The 26,981-nt window shown below is 49.7% G+C and overlaps 1 protein-coding gene across 11 annotated transcripts in view; it reads left to right on the plus strand.

Moving 5' to 3' along the window:
• USP20 (ubiquitin specific peptidase 20) overlaps window positions 1–26,981 on the plus strand; it is a 211,290-nt gene that overhangs the window by 816 nt on the left and 183,493 nt on the right. For 8 of the 11 annotated variants that reach the window (XM_029614272.1, XM_029614271.1, XM_029614270.1 and 5 more), the window contains exons 3-9: window positions 147–200; window positions 916–978; window positions 1,622–1,753; window positions 1,941–2,037; window positions 2,253–2,322; window positions 13,607–13,720; window positions 14,517–14,595. In XM_029614272.1, the coding sequence (XP_029470132.1) occupies window positions 147–200; window positions 916–978; window positions 1,622–1,753; window positions 1,941–2,037; window positions 2,253–2,322; window positions 13,607–13,720; window positions 14,517–14,595 (609 nt within the window). Of the gene's footprint in view, window positions 1–146; window positions 201–915; window positions 979–1,619; window positions 1,754–1,940; window positions 2,038–2,252; window positions 2,323–13,606; window positions 13,721–14,516; window positions 14,596–26,981 lie in introns of those variants that run through there. The other 3 variants (XM_029614273.1, XM_029614275.1, XM_029614278.1) reach the window with 3 other exon arrangements.

The raw sequence follows: 26,981 nt of genomic DNA on the forward strand, positions 1-26,981 counted from the left end.
GTCCAGTTTCTGGACTGTGGAAGGGACGGGCAGGGTGTTTAATTCATTTGATGAAAGTCATTCCTATGAATATACCAGTTGTAGAGGATGAAACTCCTTATAGGAGGTAGTGTCTGAAAATAAATCCTATTGGATTTTTAATACAGGGAACTTGCCAATCGTGTGGAGCTGGAGGACCAAATCTTTGGGCTTGTCTTCAGGTGAGTGGGGGCTTCATTCTTTGGGGATGATGTGGCATGGTCCTCCTCTGACTTGAACATTGTGATGTGACTTGATGTTAGATTTCCTAGCATAGAATGAGATGTGGTTTGCATCACAGGGTTTACACATAGGGAAGTCCAAGTGGTACAGTGGAACACATGCCAAGATTTCCTCTCTGTCAGCCTGACATGCAGCAAGGATACATGCCTAGTCTCTTCTGGAATATTTATTTATTTATTTATTTAGCATTTTTATATACCGAAATTCTTGTAGCAAAGCTACAAATCAATTTGGTTTACATTTTAACATTAACAGGCATGTAAGAATGCAGTTACATAGAACAAGGAGAATTAAACTAGGATCAACAGGCGAGGTATCACCATAAACAAAAAAGAATGATATTTTTGTGTAACAAGCTCAACAATAGCTAAACAAGTAAAGAAGCTAAACATAGTTCAATTCGGAAAAACTGTGATTTGAGAAAGGCTGCATGTAAGAATGATATCTGGAATTACAATATGGTTATAATCTGAGAGAGCCATTGAAGGATGGCGAGGGCGTGAATGGAGGGAGGTTATTGGTGTAGATTAAAAGCTTGTTCAAACAGCCAAGTTTTGAGTCTCTTTTTGAAGGTGATCGGACATTGTTCCTGTCGTAGTTCAGGGGGTAGTGAGAATAATACTAACCCTGATTCCCTCATTTCATTATCTTTAGGATGGATGTCCATATGTGGGCTGTGGGGAGTCATATGCTGATCACAGCACATTGCATGCACAGGTGAGGCTTTCACTACTGTTATGATATCTGTAACCCTCCCTGGAGTCTAGCCCTAATTTTCACCAGGTACCAAACTGTGTTCAAGAGTGCATCTGTTCTGTGGAAGGTCTTAGCTTGGGTTTGCCTTTGGCAGGGTGAGTTGTGCCTGGCAATCATGCAGAAGCTCTGATGTTTGATGTGCTGCTGGCAGGGTATACTGTGCCTGGCAGTCTCTGCAGATGCTCTGAAGTCAGGTATGCTGCTTCTTGGTTGGCAGTGCTGACACGCTGTTTGGGTCCTTTCTGGCCTGCAGTGCAAATTTATTTGGCTTTATTACCTGCCTTTTGAATAAGAAATTCATCCAAAGTGGGGACAACACATTAAAATAGCGTATAATTATTTGGTATAACATATTAAAGTGGCAGTATAAAATCAGAGGTCATTTGCAATTTAACAATATCAAGATGCACATTAAGGACATTGGGTTTGTGCTGACCCTGGAACTTGGCCTGCAGTGATGGTATGCTCTCTGGGTCCCTCTTGTCAATAGGTCCTAGCCAGCAGTGCTGGTATGCTCCCTGGTGCTGGACCCACAATGCTGATATGTTCTCTGGGTCCATCCTGGCCCATGGTGCTGACAAATCTTTTTTTTCTTGTTGTTTAGCTGAAGAAGCATAACTTGACAGTGAACCTGACCACCTTCCGTCTATGGTGTTATTCATGTGAGAAGGAGGTCTTCCTGGAGCCCAGGCAGTTGGCACATGCCCTAGTGCAAACCCCCAAGCTCCTAGAACAGGTGCGACTCATATGCCAGGCCATGATAGTGCCTGATCTGACTCTCTCTGATGCCTAAGTGAAGTAGGTCTGTTGCACTGGAGCGAGTGCATAGTAATGGGTGGGAGGAGGTAGACCTATGCATATGAAGTGGCCAATCTGATCCTGTGATTTGCTGCTGAAATTGACCACTCTGCCTTGCCACCCAGGACCCCGTGTCACCCACTTGCCCACTGAAGGCTGTTCCTATTGCTGTGGCTGATGAAGGGGAATCTGAGTCGGAGGATGATGACCTGAAGCCACGAGGTAACACTAGACCCAGCTGGTCCTATGTTGGGTGTCACTAATAGCCTCTTTCTTTCCCTGCCACCATCCTGCTCTTATCTGACCCAATGACTTTGTCTCTAGTTTATTGGACATACTATAACTGTCTTTTATTTTAGGCTGTTGATTCTGTGAAACTTTTCAGTTGTGTGTTGAATGAAAGGAAATGGTAAAAGGTAATATTTCTTTCTATGCAGGCCTTACTGGCATGAAGAACATTGGGAACTCCTGTTACATGAGTGCAGCTCTCCAGGCTTTATCAAACTGGTGGGTGAAGAATTTTGTCTTCTATAATTCTTTCTTATAATTATGACCAGTGCAGACAAGTGGAAGGCTGTGGCCCAGAAACTTATAATAACATAGTAGATGATGGCAGATAAAGATGAAAATGGTCCATCCAGTCTGCCTGGTGCTGTTTAGGTTTGTAACTGCTGCTCTATGCTGGTTACTCCTATCCATTTCTGGAAGCCCAAAGAATCATACCAGTGCTATTATGGGCTGAATTACCACTCTGTGCAGGTTGGCCAGTGCTTTATTACCATTCTCTGTTTTGAGGGATCTTCTGTGTGTGTTTAACTGTTTTTATTTGAATTATGTTACTTTTACATGGAGCGGGTGGAGATAAAAATAGTATTTTCCTGTACATTCCCGGATCAGTCCAGACTCCTGGGTTTTGCCTCCCCTCGAGCAGATGGAGACAGAGAAGTTTTGACTGACGCTGCCACTTATGCTGAGGTACCACCTGCAGTCCCTCAGTATTTCTCTGTCTCCAGCAAATGGTGGAGGTGCAAAACCTACAGTCTGGAAGATAGGTAGTTTTCCAAAAAAAAAAAAAGGATTTTCTTCAGAAGAGGATTCTCCTCTACCACCTCCCAGCGGGTAGTCCAAGTCCCGGGCGGACTATTCCCCCTGGTATTTGAGGCAGAAGAGCGCAAGATCGGGGACCTTACTTAGCCCTCTCCTGTGGAGCTTGTCAGGGTTGACACTGAGGGTCCCAGCTCACTCACCCTGCAGAGAACGGTCAGAGCCTGCTGCCTTATATAGGGAAGTGCTTGCATTTCTTTTTGTTAAAGTTAAAAAAAAAAAAAAGAAGCAAAAACAGAAAACAGCTAGCAGTGCTCCGGCGTACAGCAGCGACTGTTGAGGAACACTTGCACTTTGTCGAGGCTGAGCGGCTTTTCGGCTTCCCATCTCTCCTGCGGCTCCTTTTTTGCACCACTCTGCCATTTCTTTTTTTCGTCGGCCATGCTGCATGGTGTGGCCTGCAAGGCTTGTGGAGACGCATGGCGGCTTATGCTTGGACGCCGGGAGCCTGGGAGGGTTTCCCAAGCGTGGCAGCCTCCTGAAGATCCCTTCCCTCTCAGCGCGGGAACGGAAGCCATTTTGGCGGCTTTCAAGTCTCCCGGGGGAGGGTGGGGGGGGGAATCTCCTCTACTGTTGTCACCACAGGCTGGAGCCTCCAGAGGGGGCCAGTCTCATTGGGGTCGTGGGTTCTGGCCCTGGGAGAGTCTGAAGAAGGTTCTGACACCTTTTCTTCCTCTTTTTCTGGACTTTGCTCTCTTAATGCATAAGGCCTTTAAGGCCAAAAAGTCAGCGAAGTGCCATGTGGATAAGGAGGCTCCCTCTAGGGCTGCAAAGAGACTCGGGGCCCTGGGAGAGGTAGGGGGCCTGAAGGCCCGAAGTCTTTTGTGGGCGGCCCCGCTCCCACCCGTGACAGATAGTTCATCTGAGGACTTGGCTCCAGACAAGCCCGCTCGGACAGGACTCCCCAGGGGGCTGTTCCTGATGTCTAGGATCGGGGCGTGGAGCGCTCTCCAGTTCAGGGGCAGGCTGTCGATGGTGATGATCCCAAGGTGGTGTGTCTCTTACGCAGGGAGGAGTTGCTGCCTCTTATTCCGGTGCTGACCGAGCTTGGTATTGACAGCCCCAGGAGACTTCGGGTTTTGGGGGCTGTGGATCCCGTTATGGTGGGCCTCCAAGGTCCTACCAGGTCTTTTCCATTTCACAAGTCTGTTACGGACTTGCTCTTTAGGGAGTGGGATACTCCATATACAGGATTGAAGGTCAGTCGGGCCTGGACAAGTTGTATCCACTGCTGGAGGAGGCTCTGGAGCTCAGGGTGCCCAAGGTGGACACTGCTGTTTCGGCAGTTACTAAGAAGATGACCATTCCAGTCACGGGGGTGACTGCCCTCAAGGACATTCAGGATAGGAAACTGGAGGCGCAGCTCAAGAAGATCTTTTGAAGTTTTGGCTCTGGGGGCGTGAACTGTGATGTGCAGCAGTTTTATGTTGAGAGCTGGCCTTCGCTGGGTCCAGCAGCTTCAGTCGGACAAATCCTTGTCTCCTTCGGAGTCTGAGCAGGCCGGCCAGTTGGAGGTGACAGTGGCCTACAGTGCGGATGCGCTTTATGACCTTCTCCGGACTTCTTCCAGGACCATGGTGGCAGTGGTTTCCGCTTGCAGACTCCTCTGGCTGAGGAATTGGTCGGTGGATATTTCCTCTAAGTCGCAGCTTGGTTCTCTCCCTTTTAAAGGAGGCTTGCTCTTTGGAAAGGAGCTAGAGGACGTGATCAAATCCCGTGGAGAGAACAAGGTCCATAGGCTGCCTGAGGACAAGCCAAAGTCCAGGTCTACTTTCCACGCTCGCTCTCGTTTCCAAGGGAATCAGAAATTCAGAGCCTCAAGGTCATCGGGGTCCTCAGCGAGACAAGGCACCGGTCGCCAGCTGTCCTGGAATCAGTTCTTTCGCGGGCGCCAGATCAGGCAGAGAAGGCATCTCTCAAGGATCTGGAGGAGTTAAATCCTCCCAATGATGTAAGGCAGGTTCACTCCTTGGTTCCTGTGATAGGGGGCCAGCTGACTCTTTTCTACAAGGAGTGGGCCAAAATCACATCAGACCATTGGGTCTTAAGTGTGATAAGACATGGTTACGTTTTAGAATTTGCTGGACCCTCTAAGGCGCCCCGGTTCCTGGTCTCCCCATGCTTGTACGAGCAGAAGCGGATGGCAGGACGAGACGCTGTGTGCCGTCTTTCCGAGCTAGGAGCCATTGTTACAGTGCCTTCGGGCGAAAGGGGAACAGGTTGCTACTCCATCTATTTCATATTCCCATCCTTGATTTTTAAAAAAGGTGAACAAGGTGTTGAAAGTACCACGCTTTCGCATGGAGACTCTTCGGTCTGTGATCACTTCAGTGCACAAGGGGAGTTCCTAGTGTCTCTGGATTTGACGGAAGCATACTTACACATTGGGATCCGGCACTATCACCAACAGTATCCGCAGTTCATGATTCTGGGACAGCATTTCCAGTTTTGTGCTCTACCATTCGGACTAGCAACTGCTCCCAGGACCTTTACCAAGGTATGATGGTGGTGGCAGCAGTTCTTCGGAGACCAGGAAGACTGCCAGGTCCACCCCTACCTGGACGACTGGCTTATTCGAGCGAAGTCAGCGCCCCTGTGCCAAGCGGCCGTGAATCCGTTCTCCATCACCTGCGGTCTTTGGGATGGATTGTCAGTCTTTCCAAGAGTCATCTGATTCCTTCCCAGAGGCTGGAGTTTCTGGGAGCTTTGTTCGACATGGTGGTAGGGAAAGTTTTTTTTTTTTTTCCTACTGAGCAGAGAATTTCCAAATTGCAATCTCAGGTCCAAGTGCTCCTGGTCAAGTGGTTGACGAAAGTCTGGGATTACTTGCAAGTACTCTGTTCTATGGCTTCCACCCTGGAGTTGGTCCCATGGGCTTTTGCGCATATGCGACCTCTTCAGTCAGCCTTGTCGTCCCGCTGGGGTCTGAAGTCCAAACTTTTCCATCTGCCTCTGCCCCTTTTGGAAGCAGCTTGGGCCAGCCTCTCGTGGTGGCTTCTCCCCAACAAATTACGTCGAGGAGTGGATTTGGAGATCTCAGCTTGGGTTATAGTGACCACGGATGCCAGCCTTTCTGGTTGGGGGGGCGGTCTGTCAGGAGAATTTGGCACAGGGTCAGTGGTCTGTGGAGGAGGCCTCCTGGTCGATCAGTCGTCTGGAAGCCAGAGCTGTGAGGTTCGCCCTTCAGGCCTTCCTTCCACTAGTGCAGGGGAAGTCGGTCAGAGTGCTGTCAAACAATGCGATACCAGTGGCGTATATAAATCACCAGGGCGGTACCAAGAGCAGAGCTGTGGCGCAAGAAGCACAGGAGCTTATCACCTGGGTGGAGCTGCACTTGGAGAGGATAGCAGCTTCTCACATAGTGGGCATGAGCAATGTTCAGGCAGATTTTCCCAGCAGACATCAACTGGATCCAGGAGAGTGGGAATTGTCTTTGTCGCAATTGGAGTACGCCTCATTCGGACCTCATGGCAACATTTCGCAATGCCAAGGCCCCACGGTTCTTCAGCCGGTTACGGGAGACAGGTGCAGAAGGAGTGGATGCCTAGTCCTCCCTTGGCCGTTGGACATTCTCCTTTATGTGTTTCTGCCCTGGCCTCCGTAGCATAGAAGTTCCTCCCGGCGATGTCATCCTTGTGGCCCCAGAGTGGCCCAGGTGTCCATGGTTCGCAGATCTGGTCAACCTTGCGGTGGACAGTCTTCTGCTACTGGCTCACTTTCCACATCTTCTACGATAAGGCCCCTTGTTTTTGGACCAGGCAGATTGCTTTTGTCTAGCGGCTTGGCTTTTGAGAGGGAGCATTTAAAGGATAAGGGTTATTCAGATGGTGTGATCGCTACCCTCTTGCAGTCCAGGAAAACTTCCACCTCTCTAACCTATGTCAGGGTGTGGAGAATCTTTGAGGCTTGGTGCTTGGATCATCGGGTACAGCCTACTCGGGCTTCTGTGGGAGATGTTGGCTGCTTTTGCAGGAAGGTCTTGTTAAAGGTTTGTCCGTTAATTCCCTGAGGGTTGAGGCGGCGACCTTAGGTTGTTTCGATGGAAAGATCCGGGGGACAGTCCTGTCTGCGCATCAGGATGTAGTGCATTTTCTTTGGGGAGTGAATCATCTGTGTCCCCCCAATTCAAAATCCTTTTCCTTCCTGGAGCCTTAACTTGGTCTTGAGCGCCATGTGTGCCCCTCCGTTTAGCTTTTGAAACAGGTGACTCTTAAGGACCTTAGTTTGAAGGTGATTTTTTTGGTGGCCATATGTTCTGCTCGGAGGGTTTCAGGGTTTCAGAGCTTCAGGCTTTGTCGTGCAGGGAGCCCTTTTTGAGGATTACAGATTCGGGTGTTTCCCTACGGACTGTTCCCTCTTTTCTGCCCAAGGTTGTGTCCTCCTTTCATGTGAATCAATTGGTGGAACTTCCATCCTTTCCCAATTTGAGCTCCGCTACACCTCAGTCTAAAGACTTACGGAGGTTTGACGTTAGGCGGGCGCTATTGTGATATTTTGAGGTGACTAACAGTTTCCGTCTGTCCGATCATCTATTTGTGCTGTGAAGTGGCCCCAGGCGGGGTAATAAAGTTTCTAGGGCCACTATTGCTCGGTGGTTGAAAGAGGCCATCAGTTCTGCCTACATTGTTCAGGGGCGTCCGATTTCCATCTGGCTTCAGGCGCATTCCATTTGTTTGCAGGTGGCTTCCTGTCAACAGGTGTTGCCGCAAGAGATCTGTAGGGCGGCTACTTGGAAATCTTTGCACACCTTTGCCAGACACTACCGATTGGATGTCCAGGCTCCAAGCGCTAGGGGTTTTGGAGAGAGGGTGCTTCGAGCGGGACTCTCGGGGTCCCCTCCCAGGTAGGGAAGCTTTGGTACATCCCAGGAGTCTGGACTGATCTGGGTACGTACAGGGAAAGGAAAATTGGTTCTTACCTGCTAATTTTTATTCCTGTAGTACCACAGATCAGTCCAGAGTCCCACTCAGTGAGGGATAGGGAGTTTAGGAGAGTCCGCTCGGTACCTTTTCTGCTGTATTTTTGTTCTGTTTTCTTCTCTGAAAATAAGGCACAGGTTCTGGATTGTTCTAAGGTTTTGTTTGAGCCTTAATGTTTTCTTTTCCCCGTTGTTCTGTTCGGAGAAAGGTATAAGCATATTATTTATTGCTCTTGTTAACTTGGGTACAGTTCAATACTGAGGGACTGCAGGTGGCACCTTGGCATAAGTGGCAGCGACTGTCAAAACTTCTCTGTCTCCATCTGCTGGAGGGGAGGCAAAACCCAGGAGTCTGGACTGATCTGTGGTACTACAGGAACGAAAATTAGCAGGTAAAAACCAATTTTCCTGTATGCCATTTAGAATCTGGTGTTTGCGGACTGGGAGAGTTTGCTGTCTGGACTGGGGCTGTAGATTGATAAGAGAATTTGTTCTTGAGGACAAGGAGTGCCACAGAGGCTGGTTATGTTTGCTGCTGAGGTAGGGAAGTTCCTGTTTGTACCCCAGATCAGTCCAGACAAGTGGGTTTTGCATCCCTACCATCAGATGGAGGCAGAGAACTAAAACCTTTTAAGGCACTGCTACTTAACTTAGAGTGCCACCTGCAGTTCCTCAGTATTTCTCTGTCTCCAGCAGATGGTAGAACTGCATACCTGCATGTCTAGTTAGAAGTAAATTAAAAAAAAAAGAATAAATTAAGAAAGATTAGAGTAAGTCAGAAGAATTGAGGAGCTCCCTGAGGTGTTAGGTTCCTTTGTGGGCCATCTCTCAGGCCGAGTGGGTGAGCGGGGGTTGGTGATCCCTGAGCTGCTTTAGTCGTACCTTCTAGGATCAGGAAAACCAGGGGTCCTGGTTCCCTCGTTTCTCTGAAGGCTCCTTTCCTGAGGTCCCAGTCTACAAGCCCGTAAGAGGAAAGTTATTTCTTTTTATCTTGGGCTGTACCTTTAAAAAAAAAAAAAAAAACCCAAACTTTTTTTTTTGTTTTTGTGAGCGGGAATGTGGCCGGTTATGGAGATTGGGGAAGGAAATTGTGCTGCATTTTGGTGAGATTTCTCGTCAGATCTCAATCCGCAGCGTTCTACAGTGGTTACTGTGGCAAGAGGCAGACTGCACCGCGTGTTCCCCCCCCCCCCCCCCCCCCAATGGCGCCAATGTCAGAGCACGTGAAAGCCTGCAGGGCTTAACTCTGCCACATGCTGTGCAGATTGTGCCGGGGGGGCGGGGAAGGGCCTTCAGCTGGGCAGTCTGGATCGGAGAGCTACCCACTCCCAGTGGCCTGTAAGGGAAGGCTCTGGAGGAGATTTTGCAGCAAGGATTAGGAAGGCTGCCCAGAGTACAATGTAGGGGCCTGCTCGAAAGGCCCAGGTCTTCCCTCCTCCTCTGTTTCTGGGAATTCAGGACAGGGCTGAAGAGCAAGGGGAGGAGGCTCTGAATTTTGCCTAGCATTGAGAACAGTGAAGGAGAGGAGTTCTCTATGGAGTTTGTTTTACTTATGCACAAGGCCTTTTTAGCCAGTAAAGGTGAAGGAAATAAACACACTCTTCACCAGAAAGAGCAGCCCAGTCCTAAGAAAGCAAAGAGGTCTCCGGTCAGGTGTTCGGGGACCCTTCTCGGCGATGGGGGCTCAATTGCTCAGATGGGGCCATGGAGTCAGATGAGTCACGTCCGGTTGGACGATCTGGATGAGGACATAGCAGTCCCGGACTCTATTACTAACCAGGGGGATGACATGCCTGACCACGAGCTGGGGAAGAACCAGGAGAAATCGGAAGATTTGTCTGAGGCGGAGGAGATTCCGGCTACGGAAGGGGACAACCCTCAGGTGGTCTGTCTTTTCCGAAAAGAAAAGTTGAAGCCTCTTATTCCTCAAGTCTTGAAGGAGCTGGGAGTGAAGGTATTACAGGAGGATTCGGAAAATGAAGGAGTGGATCCAGTGCTGGATGGTCTTTGTGGTCCTCCTACAGCATTCCCCTTGCCCAAGAAAGTGAAGAAATTGGTGGACCGAGCGTGGAATGCCCCAGAGGCGGGGCTAAAGATGGCAAGGGCAATGGCGAGATTATATCCCTTTTTGGAGGATATCTTACAGCTTCTGAGGTTGCCCAAGGTAGACGCTTCGGTGTCAGTAGTCACCAAGAAGACCACCATACTGGTCGTGGGATCAGCTGAACTTAAGGATGTCCAGGATCGAAAGCTGGAAATCCAGATGGAGAGGGTGTTTGAGATCTCGGCCTTAAGCCTACGAATGGCCATCTGTAGTAGCCTGATGCAGAGGGCCTGTTTGCGATGGGTGCAGAAGATCCAGGAGAGACAGCAGGACACACCGAGGAGGACTCTCAAATGGCAGCCCAGTTAGAAGTTGGAATTACATATGTGGCAGAAGCCTTATATGATTTGATAAGAACCTCAGCCAGGAGTGTATGGTGTCTATGGTGGCGGCTTGGCGCCTTTTGTGGTTATGCAATTGGTCAGCGGATATGTGGTCCAAGTCTCAACTCTGTAATCTTCCTTTTAAAGGAAAACTGTTTTTTGGTGAGGATCTGGAGCAGTTAATGAAGCAGTTGGGAGAGTCAAAAAGAAATAGACTGCTTGAAGATAAGAGCAGTAGGAAGTCTTTACTAGCTCATTTGCATTTTCGGGATGTGCGGCGTTTTCATCCCAACAAGGGTTCTTTGTCCTCACAGGATGGCTGACTCAGTTTTACGGAGAGTGGATCAAGATTACCTCACATCAGTGAGTTCTGGAGGTAATAAGAGTGAGCTATACTTCTAATCTTTTCTCGCCCAGTCAGGGAGGCCTTCATGGAGTTTCGCTGCTTTGTCCCGGGCCAGGCGAGAAGTGGTTCAAGAGTCCCTTCTTCAGCTACAGAGATTAGGAGTTATCGTTCCAGTTCCAATAGTGGAACAGGTTGAGGAAGTTATTCAATTTACTTTGTCATTCCCAAGACGGAGGGGGCATTTTGGCTCATTCTAGACCTGCAGAAAGTCAATGCAGTATTGGGATTCCACGTTTTTGTATGGAAATATTGTGGATGGTGATAGCGGCCATGTGTCGGGGAGAGTTTCTGGCCTCCCTGGATTTAACAGCGGTCTATCTGCTCATTCCTATCTGCGCGGAACATCAGAGAATTCTTTGATTTATGGTGCTGGGTCAGAATTTCAGTTTTGGGCTCTCCCTTTTGGACTGGCTATGGCTCCACAAACCTTTTCAAATGTTATGGTGGTGGTAGCAGCTGCATTGCGAAAGAAAGGTGTTCTGGTTCACCCTTATCTGGACGACTGGCTTATTCGGGCGATGTCAGAGGTAGAGTGTGGTCGATCGGTCTTGAGGGTTCGGAGATATTACTTTCTCTGGGCTGGATTGTGAACTTTACAAAGAGTCATTTTATTTTGAGTCAGGTTTTGGAGTATCTGGAGGCGAGATTCAATACCCGGTTGGGAAAGGTAGTTCTCACCACAGAAAGGATTTTGAAGTTGCAGTCTCAGGTGGCCCGACTGTTCCACATGTTAGTTCCCAGGGCATGGGATTACCTTCAGGTTTTGGGGTCCATGACGTCTATTCTGGTTTTGGTACCATGGGCCTTTGCTCACTTGTGGCTGCTCCAGAGAGCGCTTCTGTTGGGATCCGTTGTCGGAGGAATTTCATCGGTCTTTAACTGCTGCTAGGGTCCTCCATATTCAGTCTCTTGTGGTGGCTGTCGCAACCCAGTTTGAAGAGGGGTGTAGATCTGGAGGACCCAGACTTGGGTGGTGGTGACCACGGATGTCAGCCTCAGAGGTTGGGGTGTGGTCTGTCAAGGGTGGACAGCCCAAGGACGGTGGTCGTCAGTAGAGAGCTCCTGGTCTATCAACTGGCAGGAAATGAGAGCAGTACGCAAGGGACTGAAAATTTTTCTTAGCAAGTCCAGGGCTGAATGGTGAGTTTTGTTTTGTTTTTTCCAGACAGTGCAACAACAGTGGCATATGTCAATCATCTGGGCAGAACAAAGAGTCGAGGAGTGGCCTTGGAGGCCCAGGAACTATTTGGGTGGAACAATACCTACGGGGGATTGCAGCATCTCTTGTGGCAGGAGTGGACAATGTGCAAGTAGATTTTCTCAGCAGACAACAGTTGGTCCCAGGGGAATGGGAGATGTTGATGGAGGCTTTCGACCTCATTCGGGCCAGTTGGGGGGAATCCCCAGCTGGATTTGATGGCTTCATGCTGCAACTTCAAGGGTGGATGTTTTGCACATCCTGTCTTTTTTTGCAGCAGGGCTTGTCGAAGGGACTCTCCTTTAATTCCCTGTGTATACAGGTAGCAGCCTTAGGTTGTTTTTGAGGGAAACTTCATGGAAGGCCATTGGCGACTCACCGGGATATCGTATGTTTTTTCAAGGGAGTCACGCATCTGCGACCTCCGGTTCAGAGGATTTGTCCTTTTGGAATTTGAACTTGGTGTTGTGGGGCCTTTGTGGTGCTCCATTTGAACAAGTGCGGGAGGCGACGTTGAAGGATCTTACCTTAAAGATGGTATTCCTGGTAGCAATTTGCTCGGCTAGGCGGATCTCGGTGTGGCAGGCTTTGTCCTGCAGGGAACCATTTCTACAAATTTCAGATGGGGTTTCTTTGCGGACCGTGCCCTCCTCCTTACCGAAGGTTGTTTTGTCATTCCATCTTAACCAGATGGTGGAACTTCCAGCATTCCCAAGATTAGAGAGGGAAGGACGGCTAGTGAAGGATCTTCACTGCCTGGATGTTCGGCGGACTCTGTTGCAATATCTTAAGGTTACGAATGCCTTTCGGTGGTTGGATCATCTTTTTGTCTTGTTCGGTGGGGCAAAGAAAGGAACCAAGGCATCTAAAGCCACTATAGCGCATTGGTTAAAGGAGACTATTTTTTCAACCTATCTTTGCAAAGGTCGATCTGTCCCTTTGGGATTATGGGCACATTTGACTAGAGCACAGGCAGCCTCCTGGGCGGAGTGTCAGTTGGTTTCGCCACAGGACATTTGTAGAGTGGCCACTTGGTCGTCTTTGCATACTGTCACCAAGCATTATCGCCTAGATGTACGAGCGCCAGAGGAGATGACCTTTGGTAAGAGTGATCTGAGAGCGGGACTTCCAGGATCCTGCCCAGTATAGGGGAGCTTGGGTACATCCCACTTGTGTGGACTGATCTGGGGTACAAATAGGAAAGGAAAATTTTCAGTCCAGAGACCCATCCCCTTAATTCTGAAAGACTGTATTAGTGTGACTTTTTCAGCAGAAATTATGGCTGTATATAGTTCGGTTTCTAGGACCTTTGATGGCCTGTGGCCTTGGAGGAGAGGATTCCAGTTCTGGATGCTCCAACCTATTTTTATCTGTTCGCCCTATGAGGGAGATTATTTGAATTTATTATTGGCTCTACATTGACTTGGGTACAGGTCAATACTGAGGGACTGTAGGTGGCACTCTCGATTAAGTAGCAGTGCCTGAAAAGCTTTTAGTGCTCTGCCTCCATCTGCTGGTAGGATGCAAAACCCACTTGTCTGGACTGATCTGGGATGCTACAGGAATGAAAATTAGCAGATAAGAACCAATTTTCCTTTGTTTGCCATTCCTGTGCAGAAGGTTAATGTAAAGGTGAAAGAAGCCTATCTTCTCTGGCTCTTTTGAATTTAATTTCTTCACATTTGTCCCGTGAGAGATTGAGTAGGGGTCATTCATTACACTGCCTCTTCCTCTGCAGTCCTCCTCTTACACAGTTTTTCCTGGAGTGTGGAGGGCTTGTGCGCACAGACAAGAAGCCAGCCCTGTGCAAGAGCTATCAGAAATTGCTCTCTGAGCTTTGGCACAAAAAGCGGTGAGTCTTACAGGTTTGTCTGTTGTTGGAAACTGCTGACAGTTTTTTTTTTTGTAGAAGCCATAGGCAACTGTATTTTTGTGATGCTGGATTATGACCCTTGACCTCAAGAGGGAGGCTCTTAAAAAAAAATAAAATAGAGAAACATACCTTGTAGGTAAATTATGAAACTAGTAAAGGCACATTTAGTATTGAGAAGTATTAGAGCAATTGATTCCTTGGGCTGGAGAACTGAGATTTTTGATCTTGAGATCATTGGACGCTACCCATATAGAGAGAATGGTGTGACGAGCACTTCTGCATTATTAACTTTAACTGGGAAATACTAAAAGCCATATGTAAGGCCTTATGCCTAACTTCATGGAGCATTTTTACCAAAATGTATGGAAATAAAGGTCAATTAAAAAAAAAACCATAATAGGTGATAACCTTTTTTATTGGACTAACTTTTATATTTCTTGATTACTTTTTGAGAGCTAAACACATTTCATCAGGCCAAAACAGTATGACCAAACACACAAATTTAGCATTTTGGACTGCAACAGATACCAATGCTGCTCCTGTGTAAACATTTATTTATTTAACAGCTTTTCTATACCGATATTAGTGGGCACATCATATCGGTTTACATCAAACAATAGATGGAAAGTACAATGAGCAGGGAGGGGGACAAACATAATAGACATGGGGCAAGCACCCAGTTTACTCCTCCCTGTAAAGAATCCATCCCTTTCAGAAGTGCAATCTAGACCAGCTGTTGGACACTGACACTTTATTTTTTTGTTCCTTTGAATAGTCCAAGCTACGTGGTCCCCACCAGTCTATCACATGGAATCAAGCTGGTGAATCCTATGTTCCGAGGTTACACGCAGCAGGTGAGTGCCCCAGCTTGGCCTGCAGGTGCTGAACTCTAGCCATCTGCAGTGCCCTCCATAGTGACACCTTTGTTCGAAACCTGCTTCAACGTTTTCTGCACATCTTTCTGCTTTGGTCCTTCTGGGGAGCCCTGCAGTCTTGGCCAGGTGACAGACCATACAAGTGAGACCATAGAACTTGCAGTCATGGTCTGAGGAGCCCTGTTCCACTTTTCAGTACAGAATTTATTTCTTGGCTTATTTTTTAAAACTCTTGCTGAACATTTCATAAAATCTTGCTCTGAAAAAGGGAATTGAACAAGTATGGAGTATAAAACTCTTTAGTTTTGTATAAGAGCAGCTGCATATAAGTTGGATTCTATGCCACTATTTGTCTTCTGTTCTGCCTCTCTCTTTTCTTAGGAACAGACTGAGGGTAGAGAAAATAAAGTACATTCCCTGTTCTTACCCAGATCAGTTCAGACTCCTGGGTTTTGCCTCCCTGTCAGCAGATGGAGACAGAAAAAGTTTCACTGACACTGTACATGACCCAGTGTGCCGCCTGCAGTCCCTCTGTATTTCTCTATCTCCAGTAGATGGCAGATGGTGTTAAAACCTGCAGTCTAGGGAATATTAGAAAAAAAAAGAGAGAGAAAAAAAGAGAAGAGAGATCTCCAGGTCCTCCCAGGGGGTTGTTGGCTCCTGGTGGGGCCAACCCCTTGGCTTGAGGTAGATGAGCAGGGGATTGGTGACCCTTGATGGTAGCTTGCTCCAAGATGCCGTGGGGGTGTGTATCTGGTGGTCCAGTTCCCTGTACGTACCCGGATCAGTCCAGACCGTGAGTTATGCCTCCCTTCCAGCAGATGGAGACAGAGAAAAACTTGAAGGGCACCCTCTCTTAACCTGGTGTGCCACCTGCATCCCCTCAGTATTTCTCTGTCTCCAGCAGGGGGTGTATATCTGGTGGTCCAGATCCTGATCCCTCACGGCAGCTCTACATTTGGTGGCCCATCTGAGCAGGGAAGTATTGAATTTAAGTTCCTCTTTATTCTGGGGTTGGTTCCTGAACATACCCAGATCAGTCCAGACCAGTGGGTTTGTGCATCCCTCCCAGCAGATGGAGGCAGAGAACAAAACTCTGAGGCACTGCTACATAACCGAGAGTGCCACCTGCAGTCCCCTCAGTATTTCTCTGTCTCCAGCAGATGGTAGAGGTACATACCTGCAGTCCTGAGAGTGGAGACTTGGAAATTTTACAGTGGATTTCTGCTCCCCAAGGTGCTAGGTTCTGTTTCTGGGCCATCCCTTGGGTTGAGCCAGGCGACAGAGGGGTTGGATACCTCTGGCTGCTGTTGCCTGTGGGTTCCCTGTACGTACCCGGATCAGTCCAGACTGTGGGTTATTCCTCCCTTCCAGCAGATGGAAACGGAGAAAGTCTTGAAGGGCACCCTTAGTTAACCTGGTTTGCCCACTGCATCCCTTTAGTCTTTCTCTGTCTCCAGCAGATGGAGGTGGTGCAAACCTGCAGTCTTGCCCTGATTTAAGGGCTGAGATGTAATCCCTTTTAAAAAAAAAAAAAAAAGTTATAGTTTTAATTGTTTTTTGCTTAAGCTTCTTCAATGAATCAAGCTACAAAAAAAAAAAATGTTACAACAAATTCAGGAAGTTCCTCCCAGGGGGTAGTTAGGTTTATTCCCTGTACGTACCTGGATCAGTCCAGACAGTGGGTTATGTCCCCAATCCAGCAGATGGAGTCAGCACAAGCTTTGAGGGGGCGTGGTTAATATTTTTACTTTCTGCTTGGATATTCTTAAGACTGAAGGGATGCAGTGGGCACACCAGGTTAACTAAGGGCACCTTCAAGTTTTTCTCTGTCTCCATTTGCTGGACGTGAGGCATAACCCACAGTCTGGACTGATCCGTGGTACTACAGGAATGAAAATTAACAGGTAAGAACCAATTTTCTTTTCCAGGGACCTAGATAGCCAGGGTACTGGCTCCCTCTTGGTGCTCTGAAGACCTCTCTGCTGGCTCCATTTAGGGAAGTACCCATTGTTTATTCTCTTGGGCACTTTGTGTGTTGATATGAGCTGATTTTAAGATTAAAAAAAAAAAAAAAAAAAAAAAGATACGAAGCAGTAAGAGAAAAGGGGTCAGGAAACTTAGATCGTGGAGCAGTGCCGAGGTGATCGGCTAGGCGGGGTTCCCAGTGATTCGCAGGAGCAAGAGAGAGTAAGAGACCCTGTAATTTAGTTTTTCCCTGGCGGGGAAACTTGTGCTGCGCACCGCAATATTTATGCGGCATTCGGGCCTACTATTGACTTTGCTGTGCGCCGGAATTTTCGGTGCGATCGTGCGTCTTGTTGGCAGGGGTCACATGGCTGGCTCCTTTTTACGGTGGTGCCCAACTAGGCCCGACTTCAGTGCAGGCCTCATGGCAGATAAGCCACGTATGGAGGCTTGCAGGGCCTGTGGGCTCTAGCCTGCTCGGTTGAATACTTGCTCCCTCTGCACTGGTTGTGCATCGGGAGGGGAAGGATGTTCCCTCAAGTCTTCGAAGTCCAGGAAGGCTGCCCGTGCCATTGGGATTGTGGCAGGTTTAAAAGGGGGGATTTCTTCGGTGTCTCCTCCCAAGGGGGGGCGGCAAGTAGGAAACCCTGACCGGCCGTGACCCCAATGGGCCCCCTCCACTGATTTCCTGTGGGGCAGGAGCCAGAAGATGTCCAGGAGGATGGAGGGTGTTCGGAGTCTGGTCTCCCCGATCAGGGGTTCGAGGGCCCACTGGGATTTTCCTCCGAGTTTATTCTCCTGATGCATGAGGCCTTTTTGGCTCGGCAGAATGCAGGAGAGAGGGTTTCCTTGGATAAGGAGACCAGGACCAGCCAAGAGACCTAGGTTGACTCCAAAGGCTTCAGGACATGGGTGCATGCCCCTGGGGTCCTGTGCTGCAGGTGCAGGGGTTAACCCCAGGGATCTAGATGACTCGGAGGATGACGTCAGATGGGGGCCAGATCCCGGACCAGGAGCTGAGCAGGCATGATTTGGATCTCGTGGAGACTGGCACAGAGGGAGATGACCCTTTGGTAGTCCGCCTGTTTAAGAAAGAGGAACCTTTTCCCCCTTATCCCACAGGTCTTGGGAGAATTGCGGGTGAAGCTAGCTCAGGAGGAGTCTGATAATGAGGGCGTTAATCCGGTTCTGGATGGTCTACTGGGGCTACCCAATGTCTTTCCTGTGCCTAAAAAGATTCAGAAGCTGATCAGCCGGGAATGGGATTCCCTGGAAGCAGGCTTGAAGGAATAGACTTAGTTTTACATGGAATAGACTTAGTTTTTGGGTACTTGCCAGGTTCTTATGGCCTGGATTGGCCACTGTTGGAAACAGGATGCTGGGCTTGATGGACCCTTGGTCTGACCCAGTATGGCATTTTATTATATTCTTATGAAGGCCGGCAGGGTGATGGCGAAACTTTGGATCGCCTTAAAACTCCAAAGGTTGACGCGGCGGTTTATACTGTCACTAAGAAGACTACAATTCTGGTGATGGGTGCACTGCGCTGAAGGATGTCCAGGGGTGCAAGTTGGTGATGCAGCTGAAGCGCATGTTTGAGGTGTCAGTGTTGAGTTTGCGAGCAGGAGTGTGCTAGCATGATGCAGCTCGCTTGTTTGTGCTGGATCCAGAAACCTCAGGAGCAGGCCTCTGTGGCAGCCTGGCTAGAGGCTGGGGTTGCTTACGTGGCGGTTGCCTTGTATGACTTGGTGCATACGTCGGCCAGAAATATGGTCTCTGCGGTGGCTGTGCGCCATCTTCTGTGTCTGCACAATTGGTCGGCGGACATGTGGTCCAAGACCCAGCTATGCAATTTTCCTTACAAAGGGAAGCCCCTCTTTGGGGAGGACCTAGACCAGCTCATGAAGTCCCTGGGGGAGTCCAAGGGAAGCAGATTGCTGGAGGGTAAGAAGGGCCAGTAAGAAGGTTTACCCATTCCGGTCCCGTTTTCGGGATTCAAGAAGGTTTCGGTCCGGCAGGGGGTCTGCCTCTTCGGGGTTGGCAGCAGTCCTCTCGGGGCACTGGCAGGTCCTCCAGAGGCGGTTCCGGTCAGGGGACCGGAGGCAGTGAGTCCTCCCAATGAAGCCAAGCGGGGCCCACTCCTTGCTGGAAGCGCTAAGGGGCAGGTTGTCCTAGTTTTACGAGGAGTGGGCCAAGATTACCTTGGACCAATGGGTTCTAGAGGTTGTAAGAAACTGTTACGCCTTGGAATTTTCGCGCCCGCGCAGGGAAGCCTTTCTAGAGTCCCACTGCTCTTCTCGAAGCACAAAGGAGGCGGTGGAGGGGACTTTACATTGTTTAATAAATCTAGAGGCTATAGTTCCAGTGCCGGGCAAGGAAGGTTATCTAGTTTGTGGTACCAAAGAAGGAGGTCACTTTCAGTTCCATCTTGGATTTGCAGAAGGTAAACTTAAGTTTGTGAGTGCCACATTTCTGGATGGAGATGTACGGCCAGTAATTGCGGCGGTCTGCAAAGGAGAATTTCTGGCTTCGTTGGACCTAACTGAAGCTTATCTGCATATCCCCATTTGAAAAGACCATCAGAAGTTCCTGTGCTTCAAGGTGTTGGCTAGCCCTTCCAGTTTCGGGCTTTTCCTTTCGGGTTGGCCACGGCACCTCAGACCTTCACAAACGTGATTGTGATAGTGGCAGCAGCCTTGTGTTGGGAAGGAATTCTGGTTCATCAGAAGCTAGATGACTGACTTATCCAGGCAAAGATGGAGGAGACTGGCTTATCCAGGCAAAGATGGAGGAGGAGTGCAGTCATTCCATCCATCGCGTGATGACCATTCTCAGTTCTCTGGGGTGAACATAAGAAACTGCCATGCTGGGTCAGACCAAGGGTCCATCAAGCCCAGCATCTTGTTTCCAACAGAGGCCAAAACCAGGCCACAAAACCTGGCAATTACCCAAACACTAAGAAGAACCCATGCTACTGATGCAATTAATAGCAGTGGCTATTCCCTAAGTATAATTGATTAATAGCCATTAATGGACTTCTCCAAGAACTTATCCAAACCTTTTTTGAACCATGCTACACTAACTGCACTAACCACATCCTCTGGCAACAAATTCCAGAGCTTTATTGTGCGTTGAGTGAGAGAGAATTTTCCCTGTATGTACCCGGATCAGTCCAGACAGTGGGTTGAGCCTCCTTTCCAGCAGGTGGAGACAGACTAAAACTTGAAGGATGCCCTATATCAGGACAGAGCCTATCCTCTAACCATTCAGTATTCGTCTGTCTCCAGCAGGTGCAGCAGCTCACCCTTCGTTCTCTGCTCTAGGCTGGTCAGCCTTTTCCTTCTTCTTTTCTTTACGGTTCAAGCAAGTACTTATTCCTTAGGGATTTTGTGATTTGTTCTTCCTGTTTTAATAACATTGGCAGGTTAGTTAGAAAGTCTGCAGAATTTTTCTTCAGGAGACGGCTCCGTCTTCTGGCTCTTGCCGGGCTCAGGGGGGCAGTGCATAGCCTGTGTCCGTTATCGCTTCCAGGTGTGGGGACCGGGGCTCTCCGGGTCTCGTCTCCCCCCCTCTGGCTGCCGAAGGGTCATACATTTATGCTGTGTGCTCAGTTTAAAAAAAAAAAAAAAAAAAAGAAAAAAGTTTCCAGAGACACAGAGACAGGTTAAGTTTAAAAGTATTTCCAGTACTTTTAATACTTACCTACAGCAGCGGACCAATATTTTTCCTTTTGTTCCTCACCTGGGCTTGTACAGGCAGCCAGACAGGCAGGAATCAGCAGGATCCCCCCTTGCTTCACTCCGGGCCTCCAGGCTGTCAATCAAATTTTTTTCTCTGCAGCTTTTTTTTCTTCAGTGCGGCTCTCTCTTGCTGTAGCAGACAGTCTGCTTTTTTTCTCTGCAGCTCTCTTCGAATTTTTTGTGCAGGGGCTTCTTCTGTGCCTCCTTGCTGGGTGGGGAAGGGTCCCCCCTCGGCAGGGCAGGCAAATTTAGCCCGGGGATCGACTCCCCACAGCTTGGACAGGCCTTTCCCAGGTCGGGTAGCCCGGGAATGGCCGCCATTTTGAATTTTTTATTGGCTCCATTTTCGGAGCTCCCTGGGGCTGGGGGGCTGATTTTTTTTTTGTAACTACCCTCGATTTCAGCCCCCTGGCCCCCCATGATGGGTTCCCTAACACCCCCCCCCCCCCCCCCCCCCGGACTTCTAGGGCTTGTTTTTTTCCCTTGTGTGCCCTCCTCCTGCGCAGATCTTCTTTAGTTAGCCAGCAGGAGGAGGGGGAAGGCCCTCCCTTGACCCCCCCCAACAAAATAAATAGATAAATATCTATTTAAAAAAAAAATAAAAAATAATTTTTTTCTCCGCGCCGTTGATGTTTAGGTCGGCTGCAGAGCCCCCGGGGTTCCTTGGGCAGCGGGTGGTCCTGGGGTGCCCCCGGCCCTCCCGGTAGCTCCGGTACCCTGAATCCTGCCACCAACTGGATGAGAAGAATACCTTTCACCCCTAGGGAGGGATGTCCCCAGGGTCTTATGGGCTCCCTTACGGCTTCTTGCCCATGGATATGGGCCAAGTCCTGGCGGGAATTAGGGATTCGGCAAACGCCTTCCCCTTCCTCCCTTGCACAAGATGCTGCGCCTGCGGGAATGGCAGGCAGGTCGTGCCCTGGACAAGCTCCCCCACCCGGAAGTATGCTTAAAAAAAAAAAAAAAAGAAAAACATTATAGTCCCCCCCGTGGACTACTTTCTGCGGGCACGATACCGGAGGTTTTTTCCCGGCTCCAAGTCGCCCAGGTTCGCATGCTCGAGTCTCGTATGAAGCGCACTTTCGATGTTCTGGCTCTAGGGGTGCATGCAGCTATTTGCAGCAGTCTCATGCTGCGGGCAGGTCTCAGGTGAGTTTAGCAGTTGCTCTGCACCTGGGACCTCCCGTGGACAGAGGTTGCGCATTCAACCTTCTCCGCGTCCAGACAACAGTGATGGCTTCGGCGACATTCGCCAATCGGCTCCTCTGGCTATGCCATCGGTCGGCCGCTCCATCCTCCAAATCCCGGTGGGGCACGTGGCCGTTCAAAGGTAATCTGCTCTTTGGCAAGGACCTTGAGAAGCTATGGGTTCTTAGGGGAAGGTAAGGTCCATAAGCTTCAGGAGGACCGTCCGCAATTATCCCGTCCCTCTCGTATGCGTTTTAAAGGCCGGCAACGGTATACCCCACGCAAGCAGGGTGACTCCTCCGGGTGTTTTCCTCTTATTCGCAGGCTTGGTTGCAGCCTTCTCGTGGGTGCCGTCCCTCTCGCGGGGGCCAGCCAACGCGCTCCACCCTTATGCCTACCACACAATGAAGTTCGCTGGACTCGTTCCTCGGCCCTTTCCTAGGCGGTCTCTTCTCTGTTGTTCGTGGATTGGGTCACAATCATGTCAGCCCACTCTGTCTTCGACGTCCTTGGAGTTGGGTATGCTTTCGCTTGCTCGAGACTCTCGGGGTCCCCTTTTCCTTTTTCCCCGTGCGGTCGGTCCCAGTGTCAAGCGGCAGAGCACACCTCCTCCAGGCTTCTGGGTCTGGCGTTTCCTGGGTCCTGCCAGAGTGCTTGCCGTAGGCCAGTTATCTATTTACTTCATCGTTCCCCGACAGGACAGGTGTTCGTTCGTTCTCCGACCTTAAATGAGTCAACCGGGTTTTTAAGATCCTGGGTTTTTTTTCCACATGGCAACTTGGCGAGTGATCCTCGTGTCGTTCTCGCCCCAGAGAGTTCCTCGCCTCACTCGTTTTGACTGCGGAGTCTCCCATTTTCCGGTTCATCGCGGCTACCATAGTCTCTTCGTGTTCGCTTAGACTTCAGTTCAGGGACCTTCCTTTTGATATTGCGACGGCACCTCGCACCTCCGCTGAAGTCATGGTGGTGGTGGCGGCAGCTCCCCGCCGGGAAGGTATCCTTGTTTTCCCCTACCTGGCTGCCTGACTCGTCTGGACCATGGTGGTGGCTCCCCGCCGGCAGGCGGTGGATCGCGTGTTAGCTCTTCCCGCGTCTCTCGGGGGAGTGCTGGCTTCTCCAAGAGCAACCTTCAGCCCTTCCAGGATTTCGGGTTCCTGGGAGCCTGCTTCGTCACCCGGGTGGCAGGGTCCTCTTGCCCCGCGCGTGCAGGCTCTCAAGTTGATCACCAGCCTCAGGATCGTATCTTGCTGCCTTCTCAGACGGCTTCTGCCTACCTGTAGTGTCTCGGACTCCTTGGCTCCTGCCATCGACCTCGGTCCTTGGGCCCTTGCTCCTATGCGCCCGTTCCAGTCGACGGTGCTATCCAACTGGTAGCCAGTGGCGGCACAGTTTCACACAGTCCTACTGTTTTTGGGCTCTACCGTTGCCGCCTTACATTGGGGGTTTTCCCTTCCTTGTTTGCTACTGGGAATTCCTCTCCAACTCCCTCCGTGGCCGATAGTACCCACGGACGGCTACCAGTCTCTCGTGCTGGGGTGCGGTCTGACTCTCTCCCAGCACGCCCAGGGGATCTGGCCGGCAACCCAGTCTCGCTGGCACATCCTTCGCTTGGAGGCTCGGCCGGTGGTCCTAGCCTTTCTGAAGTTTCTCGCCCTCATCCGCACCAAGGCGATACGGGTCTTGTCCGCCAAATCCACCATAGTGGCTTACGTCAACCGCCCAGAAGGCGCCCGCATTCTATTGATGCCCTGGAAACCAGCTGTCTCTTCACCGAGGCAGAGCGACATCTCCAGTGCCCGCTGGCCTTCTACATTGCGGGCACGGGGAATGTTCAGGCCGATTTTCTCAGTCTGCCGTTGCACGATCCGGGGGACTGGAAACTCGCTCACGTGGCCATGCACCTCATCGTCGACAGGTGGTTCCCTCCCACCTGGTCCTCATGGCGACCCTTTGCAATACCGAGGCCAATTGGTTTTTCTGCCGCTGGAGGGCACATGGCTCGGAGGGCATAGATACTATGGCTCCCCCTTGGTCGACAGTCGTTCCCCTGTGGCCCCTGGTCGGGAAAGCTCTCAGAAGAATAGAACCCCACCGGGGTCCCGTGGCCCTGGTGGCTACAGAGTGGCCGCGCAGACCTTAGTTTCATGGTTCTCTCTCAACCTTGCGCCGGGCAGACCTCTGCGGCTACGCCATCTTCCTCGGCTCCCTCGTCAGGGACCTGTATTTTTCGACCAGGTCGTTCGCTTCTGGCTACTGGCCTGGCTTTGGAACGGCGACGTCTAAGGCGCAAGGGCTATTAGGGGACGGTCATTTCCCTCTTGTTGTGGGCCCGGAAGTGGTCGACTCCCTGGAACGTGTTTGGGTCTGTTTGTGCGGAGTCGGGTTTCTCAACGTACTCCGTCCTGATCTCGTTAGTCCCCTCTTCTCCAAGAGGGTTTTTCCGAGGGTTTTTCCTTCTTTCTCGTTGCGTACAGGTCTTCCCTCTCGGCTCTCTCCCTTGGGTCGGGTGGATAGTAGTCACTAAGCGGGCCACCCGGCTGTGATTTGATGCTTGAAGGGAGTCCAGCATCTTCGTCCACCTTCTCGGCCGCTTGCCCGTCATAGCATTTTAGTCTGTCTCTCGGGCCCTCTGCGCGGCTCCATTCGAAACTCTCCATCGACCTACCTTGATAGCTCTTAACCTTAAGGCTGTCTTTCCGGTCTCTCTCTTCTCTGCTCGTACGATCTCTGAGATCCAAGCGCTGTCCTGTCGGGAACCTTTTTTGTGATTTTCCGATTCCGGGGTATCCCTCATCACGGGTCCTTCTTTCTTAGTGACGGTTCTTCTAACCTCCATGTCCACCAGTTGGCGGAACTCCCTGCGTTTCCCCTTCGCCTGGGAACGATCTCTGTAAACTTGATACCATACGAGTTCTACTTCGCTACCTTCAGATTACCAAGGACTTCTGTCTCGGACCATCTTTTGTCCTCTGGAGTGGGCCCAATCGGGGTAAGCCGGTTCCTCGGACCACTATTGCGCGGTGTTTGACGGAAGCGACCTCCTCGGATTCTCTTGTCAAGGTCTGGCGGTTCCCGAGGGCCAACAGACTCATTCTCTGCCTTCTTGAGCTACTTTCGGGGCGAACATTCACTCGGTCTCTCCGTAGGAGTTCTGCAGTGCCGCCACTTGGACGTCCTTGCATATTTTTGATTGCCGCTACCGCCTGGATGTGCAAGCTCCATTCTTTGGTTCTTTTGGGTTTCAAGCACTTCGAGCGGAACTGTCTCTGTCCCACCCGGTTTAGGGAAGCTTTGGTACATCCCACTGTCTGGACTGATCCGGGTACGTACAGGGAAAGGAAAACTAGTTCTTACCTGTTAATTTTCGTTCCTGTAGTACCACTGATCAGTCCAGACGCCCTTCCCTGTTTGTCTCTTTTTCTGTCCTCTCGAAGCTTGTTCTTGCAGGTTGCAGATTTGAAGACATCATTTTTGTGCTAGAATACTGAGCAAATTCACCGGAAGCCTTGGTTGTCCAAGTACCAAGATATGCAAGAGCGGTTAGTTAGGCCATGTTATTTACATTGTTCCACAGTTGCTCTATTGAGCTTTCTGGTTGCTTGCTTGATTCTACTTTGGTTTTCTTCTTTTTCTGCTTTGACATGCGTTATACTGAAGGGTTAGAGGATAGGCTCTGTCCTGATATAGGGCATCCTTCAAGTTTTAGTCTGTCTCCACCTGCTGGAAAGGAGACTCAACCCACTGTTTGGACTGATCCGTGGTACTACAGGAACGAAAATTAACAGGTAAGAACTAATTTTCCTTTCTCCGATTAGTCTTAAATGTGCTACTTGCTAACTTCATGGAATGCCCCCTAGTCCTTCTATTATTCAAAAGTGTAAATAACCGAGTCACATCTACTCATTCAAGACCTCTCATGATCTTAAAGACCTCTATCATATCCCCCCTCAGCCGTCTCTTCTCCAAGCTGAACAGCCCTAACCTCTTCAGCCTTTCCTCATAGGGGAGCTGTTCCATCCCCTTTATCATTTTGGTTGCCCTTCTCTATACCTTCTCCATCGCAACTATATCTTTTTTGAGATGCGGCGACCAGAATTGTACACAGTATTCAAGGTGTGGTCTCACCATGGAGCGATACAGAGGCATTATGACATTTTCCGTTTTATTAACCATTCTCTTCCTAATAATTCCTAACATTCTATTTGCTTTTTTGACTGCTGCAGCACACTGAGCAGACGATTTTAAAGTATTATCCACTATGATGCCTAGATCTTTTTCCTGGGTGGTAGCTCCTAATATGGAACCTAACATCGTGTAACTACAGCAAGGGTTATTTTTCCCTATATGCAACACCTTGCACTTGTCCCCCTTAAATTTCATCTGCCATTTGGATGCCTAATCTTCTAGTCTTGCAAGGTCCTCCTGTAATGTATCACAGTCTGCTTGTGATTGAACTACTCTGAATAATTTTGTATCATCCGCAAATTTGATAACCTCGCTCGTCGTATTCCTTTCCAGATCATTTATATATGTATTGAAAAGCACCGGTCCAAGTACAGATTCCTGAGGCACTCCACTGTTTACCCTTTTCCACTGAGAAAATTGACCATTTAATCCTACTCTCTGTTTCCTGTCTTTTAACCAGTTTGTAATCCACGAAAGGACATCGCCTCCTATCCCATGACTTGTTACTTTTCGTAGAAGCCTCTCATGAGGGACTTTGTCAAACGCCTTCTGAAAATCCAAATACACTGCATCTACCGGTTCACCTTTATCAATGTGGCAAAGTCGCTTTGTTCCATCCTAGTCACTGGAGAATCTAGGAGCCCGCTTTGCCACCCAGGTGGGCCGAGTGTACCTGACGGTGGACAGAGTCTCGAAACTTCAGACGCAAGTGACTTGGCTCTTACAGCTTCCAGTGGCCAGAGTCTGGGATTACTTACAGGTTCTGGGATCCATGGCTCCGACATTGGATCTAGTTCCGTGGGCCTTTGCTCACATACGACTGCTACAGAAGGTGCTGTTATCCAGATGGAATCTGGTGTTGGAGAAGTTTTATCTTCTGCCGCCTCTTTCAGAATCCAGACACAGTCTTTTGTGGTGGCTGTCAAAGAGCAACCTGGAAAAGGGAGTGGATCTGGAAACTCTGGATTGGGTGGTGGTGACCATGAATGCCAGCCTCAGGGGCTGGGGAGCAGTGTGCCTGGATCGATCTGCCCAAGGATGATGGTCGGTGGTGGAAGCATCCTGGTCCATCAGTTGTCTGGAGACGAGAGTGGTGCGCAGAACCCTGGTAGAGATTCTGCCTCTGGTTTGGGGTTGCATGGTTTGGGTATTTTCGGACAATGCGACAACGGTGGCATACATCAACCGCCAAGGAGGAACTAGGAGTCATGCTGTGGCTTGGGAAGCTGAACTATTATTTCTGTGGGCAGAGTGTCACCTCTAGGGCCTGGTGGCCTCCCATGT

This window comes from Rhinatrema bivittatum, chromosome 8, assembly GCF_901001135.1.
Source record: "Rhinatrema bivittatum chromosome 8, aRhiBiv1.1, whole genome shotgun sequence".
Classification (NCBI taxonomy): Eukaryota; Metazoa; Chordata; class Amphibia; order Gymnophiona; family Rhinatrematidae; genus Rhinatrema; species Rhinatrema bivittatum.